Raw genomic sequence first — 6,834 nt, forward strand, 5'->3', positions numbered from 1 at the left:
TTTTCGTTCACTGGAGAATTTCCTTCCATCCCAGGTGTACCCTTCCGGGCTAGGGCTCCTGGATGCACTACGATACTGAAACGCCGTACTTGGGTTCGCTTGGAGGGTGAATACAGTGTGATTGTCTAACCGGGTTTTATTGTTTATTCATGAATTCATTTATTCACTTCTTGTGGGACTAGATTCTTCGGCTACCGAGCACATATCCCCTGCAAAAGCATGAGATAAAAGCGTAAGACCAAGGGTAGAAATCTCTTCACAAACCAAACCATTAACAACGACCTCAAGGGAAAAAACAATTCATAACAGTGCGTTACTATGTACTCCCCCTCCACCAATTATTGACAAACCCCCCTAATAGCCTCACAAACCAACCCAGCCACGACACCCCTCGCGACCCCCTCCTCCTGTAGTGCATCAAACATGAAAGCACAACACTCCGCGCTCGCACCCCCACCCATAACCCCCCTCAGCGCTTCCGGCAATCCTCGTTCGCGCACCAACATGCGTGCCTTCTCCCTCTTACTCTCCTCCCCCTCTTCCCCCCGCTCCGCCACTTTGACGGACGCCTGCCAGCCCTCAAATTCTTCCTTCGTCATGAACGCGCTTTCCCGGATCTTGCGTATATAGGATGCTACCGCTTCGTCTTTGGTATTCGCCTCTATGACGGTTTCCTGGATCAGCACGCGGATGGATTCTAGAGATGCGTTGCCGGGCCGGAGGAGGATTGACTTTGCCACGTTTAAGAGCGAGCGGCGGAAAATCCAGGCTGATGAGAGGGTGTACAGTTCTGAGATTATGGCGAAGATGATTTCTACGACGAACTGGGCCTCAGTGGGGGAGAGTGGGGATGTGGGTTTTTTCCCTGGAGAGGGTTCGGGGGGTGGGGTTGTTGCCGTTTCCGGTGGTAAGGATGTAGCGGTGATGGTTTGGGGGTGGGCTATTGTTTGCAGGTTTGATGCACTGCTGCTGGTTGAGAGTAAGCTTGGGTTTGGCTGTAGCATGGAGGAAGTGGAATTCGCGCGTAGGCTAGAGAGTGTGATGCCAGAGTCGGAGTCATGATCATAGTCGTCTGGCATATCACTCGGTGGTGGCGGGAGGTTGAGCATCTCCCGGCCATCGACGCCAGGCATTTCTGTCATGCTTTGTCTAGCACTCGTTCTCCGAGGTGGTAATTCTGGCCTATCCTCTGCAGGTTCTTCAACGATAGAAGACGGGTGCGGTGGGAGCGTTGGGTTTTGTGTTTCGAATGCTAAAGTTACGAAGTCCGCTTCTGGTGATCCGTTGAGCGTTGTAGTAGATCCTGAGCGTTCGTGGGTGGTGGGTTGGGTGAAACTTAGGCTTTCCACCGAGGTTCTAGACGTTGTCCCATTTTGTGGAGAGTTGTTCCCGTACTCTGAGGGTAGTTGTAGGGTGACACTTGATGTGGATGCTCGCTTAATACCAACACCATTCCGAAATACCCCGCCAAAGAGGGCTTTTCCGCCTTCTGCAGCCCCCTGCGGTGCTTTAGTCAATGCATCCAACATTCCTCCGCCGACCTTTGCGAGTGCCTGAGGGTTTGGCCAGGCCTTCCCTAGCCTTGCAAATCCTCCTTGACCGGTATTCCCCGACTCAGTGGTTGCGTTGTCCTTCTCCCAGAACCTCTTCATCCCTTCGCACTCGGCCAGACCATGTATCTTTAACGCAGAGCTCAGGTATTTTTCCAAACCTGCCCTTAGCGATTCCTTTGTCTGCCCCCTCCAAGCCGGCAGGTCAGAGAATCCGACAACGCCAGAGATTTTGGATATCCGCGACAGAACCTCGTGCAATGCCTCAAAATCGGGGTATTTCCTGGTAACTATCCAACCGGGAATGGAACTGGAGGCAGGTTCGATCTGCAAAAGATATATTGAGCTGGTAGGTTTTGAGCGAAGTAGTTTGTCGGCGCCGCCTGTGACGGGTGTGAGGTCTGAGAGCTCGACACGCGCACGGAAAAAGATTTCCTGGGGTTCCGCGGCCGGTACGACGAGTTGATCGAAAGAAGTGAATGCTCCCGATCGTGGCGGAGGTGTCGGTGGCTTTTCCTCTTCTTCCGTACTGGGCTCTTCTGGAATTTCGGGAGGTAGCGAAGACGATGAAACGCCCTTACTATCGAACGACATCCTAACAGGGCTCTCCGTTACACCATCTTTTAATACCCCATTCGCTGTAGTTGCAGGCGACGCTCCAACCTCCATGGAGTTCCGCACTGCTTTCGCTTCATTCTCTGCGATCATCTTTGATAATTCTTGAGCCTCCTTCATTGCTTTCTCCATTTCCTCCTCCGCTCGGCTCAGCCGCTTCTGTTTCGCGAGCTGTTCGGTTACAGCTGCACCCTCATCCGAGCCCTCAATCGCACCAATATCTATCTTCTGCAATATCTCCGGCTGTGTCTCTGCCTCCAACAAATAAATTATCCAATCATTAATAAAGTCAGCTCTTGAGCACTTTTCTACCGTCTTCTCTAATACCGCACTAGCCAATATCTCCGTTAAGAAAGTCCGTACGGAAGTGCAATTGACAGCTTCCGCAGGAAGAAATGTGTGGAGAATATCTTCTGCCGCCATCCGCAGCTTTCTCTTCTGGCTCTCCCGGTCTACTAGTTGCGCCAGTGCTGAGGAAGGGTATTCTTCGACGTAGGTTCCAATCGAGGTCTGCGCTGTCTGAGCCAGTTCGCGAAAGAACACGATGAAAATATTGGAAGTCGATACCAAGAAAAGCAGAAAGGTATCTGTAGGCCGCTTGCTGGAGATGTGTCCGTGCATATTAAGTAGGGTCTGGGTAAGCAACTGCCGACAGGAACTCGGGAATTTCTCATCATTTGGTAGAATCGGCGTGTACCAGTACCTGTTGGAATATCAGCCCCAATCCTCCTAAACCGACCCCGGATGATAGAGGTATACCGAACATAGTCCCTAATAACAGCCTCCGTAAGCTCTTCGAAAGCAGCCGCGGTCTCGGGGGATAAGGATGAAAAGTCCACATTCTTCGGTGATCTGGAAACTCTCCTCTTCTAGTCTACCGTCAGTTTCTCTCGTCACCCCCGAAGAAGGAAGGGTAGCGGAGCAGAATAAGCGCACCCTCACAATCGCCTTCTCATCCCCGGGATCTCTCTCCTTAAGTGCATCGCTCTCCGCCAGTTTCTTTTCCAGCCAATCCGTCATCAATGTTGCTGTCCTGCTCCCACCCCTTGGCCCCGGTGACCGTAAGTTCTCCAAACTCGCGTGTAGAACAACGCCCAGCACGACGCCGACAAGCATTAACCCAAGAGTCCCAAGGACCATATAGAGCAAGAGCGCGATCCCGAATACCATTACGCATAGTAGCTCCGGGGTTGCAGTGGACAGAAAGGTGATAACTTGGTCGGCGATCTCTGCAGCGCCGACTCCCGTTGGAGCGATCGCATCTTCGCCGGAGCTCGAAACCGCAGCCGATTCCAGCGATTCAGGCGGCCCAGCGTCGCCTACAGGATTCTCCGGCGGCACCGGTGTTATCGTTCGATTCGTTCCCATATTGCAAGTTGTTTGTTCAGAAACGTCGACAGTTTGGGGCTTTTTGAAGGGAGGGAGGGAAGGAAAGCGGAAAGCTACTTTGGGGGTCAGGATCCGCGAAACTCGCTTGAACCCGAATCCCGGCAAGAAGCGACAAATATGGAAGACGACAAGGATCAGAAAACTAAGAGGGCACTCCAGGACCTTTGAAATGTATTCGTTCTCCATATAATTGAATTTTCCCGCCCTTTTCTCATTTTAATGAAAATTTGAATTGTAGGCATTACCAATGAGTGCTCTATCTACGCGAGTTCTAAGCAAGTTTGGAACTTATTTATAATTCCGGTGGCCAACTCGGGGGCAAAGGCCAGTTGGCGGATTCTGGAAACTTTCTTCTCAAACCCTAACCCTTGCCATAACGCTACAGAACCCTTGATCTAGTCTACGAGTACGGTACTCTCCCGTCGCAAAGAGCGAAACCAAGGCAGTGTGCTCCACCCGCAGTCTCGATCTCGGAATATCGACCATTCTGATAAATGCCTTTCCGGTGGAGTCGAATGAAAGGATATCTCGGGTTCATTCCTTTCACAACTTACCACTCCCTTGACCTTTATTCCTTGAATCTGAGTTGTGTTCATACGAAATCACTCGATATCGACAAGAATTTGCCCGTTCCCATCCAGATTTGTTCTTAGGAAATGGTTGAAGTGTCAGGACTCGAAAAGCTAGAGCTGGTCACATGGAATAAGGGTAGCAGATAGTATCATAATAATTATCACAGTTTGTCGATTTCTCTAGCCTTGAGCAGCCAAGGTTAGGGGGAAACCCTCGACACAAGTACCGTAGTCCTGTAGTAAGCAATATCACCGCCCCCGCGCCAAACAACCCCACCAACCACCATATCATACCCAAACTCAATTCCCATAATATACATACCCCCCCCCTAAATCACCGGTCACAAAGCATCCTCAACTGCTCCCTTGTAGCCCCCATATCGACCGCAAGCTGGTACGCCGTCTTCCCAGCCGCATCCGTAACAAGCCGATCAACGTTGTGCTTGAACAAAACCCTGATAACCTCCTCCCGCCCATTCATAACTGCAACGTGCAGCCCCGTCTGCCCCGTTTCATGATCCTGTCGACTAACAAGTTCTGGCGTCGCCGCGAGCATTTCCCGAACCTCACCCTCGTCACCTATCTTCATTAGCCAGGATAGAAACAAAACAAAAAACTGCAGGCATGTTGTGGGAGGCACCTTCAGCGCAAAACTCGAGAAAAGCCCTAACCTCCTTCATCTCCGGATTCCGACCATAAAACTCTTCTTCCTCGAGCAGCGTTCCGATATCGGTGTCTGGCTGCTCGCCACCTTCGTTCCGTAGCGTGACTAGGAGTTTTCCATTCGTGGTTATGTCATGCGTGCAAGTTGGGCACTGCGCTTTGGTCGCGGGGGTGGCGCCATCGGCGGAGTATTCCTCTGCGAAGCAGGACCTGTTGTATCGTCGTTAATCACCTTCCTACTTTTGATAAGAGGGAACCCGAGCGGGCGGGATAGGTGATACCAGTGATAATGATGCCCGCAGCGTAATTCTACGTCGCCGACGAGGCCGGGTTCCAGAGGGTGGTCTTCGTCTGGGATTGTGAGCGCCTCGTGGCAGGATATGCAGATTCCTGAGGGTGCCATTTGGGTTTGGAATCGAGGGTGGAAAGTGCAGCTGTGGTTGGGTAAATGACGGAAGGTGGGGCGGATTGTACAGTACGCGTTCCCTAGCGCTATCCACACCGCAAATACCGGTATCAAAAGTGGGAAGATAGGATCCGTGATATGGGGATTAAATCATCAGTGGGTATCTGATATAGTATCTAGGTTCGTCGCTTATTATTACCGGTATTAAACCTTCACCTACTTCTGTAGGGGAGGAATCGTGGTGCGCCATATTTCGGCGAGCCAAGTGCTGACATAATTTGGGGCATGCACACCCCACTTGCCGCCAAGTCTCTCCCCTCTTCGAGTCCAGACCAAATCCGACAAACCGGCCCCAACAGCGGCATTCTAAAAAAGTGAACCCACATAAAAATTTATCCCAATGTACTGATTTACTTTTTGTATCTATCACTGGCGAAAAAATGGTAAACAAAAGGGCCCGTTTTCAGCGTCTGGTTCTACACGGCAATACGGTACAAGAGAGGCCGATAAATATATCCATCACGTGCGTTGTCCAGGCACCCTGCTTCCAAGAAGGTTCACCAAATTCTTATTCTCTGGTTTCACGTGACGGATATATCTAACTGCCGGGCTTGTACTGTACTCCATAGTACTCGAGTACAGTACTGTTACGGATGAAATTTGATTTTGCTTTTTTACCATATTTTTATCTAGTTTCGCAGACCTTTAGCTTAGCATCACAACAATTTTAGTTAGCTCTTTACTCAGAAGGGGAAATGATACATTGTTTGTATTTACTGGAAGTTGAATAGGTCATGTTTTCAATAGGAGAGGGGTTGCTAGGCTTGGTGGACAGGGGAGTGGAAGTTTAGTCTATATAGCTGCGGTATTCTTCTCCTATTTTTTCTTTCTTTTGCTTTTTTCCTTTTTTTTACCACCACCACCACCCCCACCATATTTTTAACGGAGGAACAAAGTGAGAAAACAGTTTGAATTTGTGTCTTGTAACTTGATAGTCAGACAACCAGGATAAGATGGATTGTTTCTCTGGAGTTGTCTTTTCTTGATATTTGTCTTGTGCAAAGAGGTTGATAGCTAGCTTGGAGATTGAAGGTGATTGCAATTGTAAGGCATTTTCTTACAGTTTAAAGGTTTCATTAGCAATAGTTGGTGATTAGAAGGTTTTCATCCTGTGAAGCAGATACGCCATTCCGCAGATTTTTATTTCTCATTTGGTACTCTGAAATGGATTGTCGTAATTACTATATTATGATACAGGTTGTTTCTCTCTCAAGGTGTGACTGTTAGTTGAAGCTCTCTATCATAAGTTGTTAGTCAGATGGAGATTTCTTAAGGCAATTGTTTTCCTTTCCACTTGTGGTTAGAAACTTAGCTTTTTGTTAAACCTCTTGATATTTCTAATGACAGCTGCAGTGAAGGTTTCTATGTTTATGGAGGGTGATAGAGACTATCCGGAGAGTGTCAAGAAGTACTTGGAAAATGTAGAGGCTGTAACCTTGAGTTAGAGAAGTTAGTGTTCTCCAGATATGGTGATTGATGTGGAGGTTACCTGTAATGATCCCTCTTTGGATAGTTAGTTTTTGGCAACAGGGAATCCCGTCCCGCCAGTACGTTCGAACAATTTAGGCTCCGTTCGCAA

At 49.2% G+C, this 6,834-nt stretch overlaps 2 protein-coding genes; both read right to left on the reverse strand.

Annotated features, from left to right (window-relative positions):
• Positions 1-338: 338 nt before the first annotated feature.
• On the reverse strand, positions 339-2,786 carry GSTUM_00001320001 (uncharacterized protein; the record flags this gene model as incomplete). Its single annotated transcript, XM_002838754.1, has 1 exon — positions 339-2,786. The coding sequence occupies one exon, from the start codon at positions 2,784-2,786 to the stop codon at positions 339-341; it is 2,448 nt and encodes an 815-aa protein (XP_002838800.1).
• A 1,533-nt stretch (positions 2,787-4,319) lies between these two features.
• Positions 4,320-5,385, reverse strand: GSTUM_00001321001 (uncharacterized protein). XM_002838755.2 has 3 exons: positions 5,071-5,385; positions 4,767-4,999; positions 4,320-4,705 (listed from the first exon to the last, which is right to left on the reverse strand). Exons 1-3 carry the CDS (start codon positions 5,190-5,192, stop codon positions 4,461-4,463), a joined length of 600 nt encoding a protein of 199 aa, XP_002838801.1. The 5' UTR covers positions 5,193-5,385; the 3' UTR covers positions 4,320-4,460.
• Positions 5,386-6,834: the final 1,449 nt, after the last annotated feature.

Source organism: Tuber melanosporum, assembly GCF_000151645.1.
Source record: "Tuber melanosporum whole genome shotgun sequence assembly, scaffold_277, strain Mel28".
Lineage (NCBI taxonomy): Eukaryota > Fungi > Ascomycota > Pezizomycetes > Pezizales > Tuberaceae > Tuber > Tuber melanosporum.

Coding starts and splice junctions, on each gene's coding strand:
- GSTUM_00001321001 (XM_002838755.2), bottom strand. CDS start 5,192: ATGGCACCCTCAGGAATCTGCATATCCTGCCACGAGGCGCTCACAATC. Junction 5,000..5,070: donor TGCGGGCATCATTATCACTG/GTATCACCTATC, acceptor ACGATACAACAG/GTCCTGCTTCGCAGAGGAAT. Junction 4,706..4,766: donor TCTCGAGTTTTGCGCTGAAG/GTGCCTCCCACA, acceptor TAATGAAGATAG/GTGACGAGGGTGAGGTTCGG.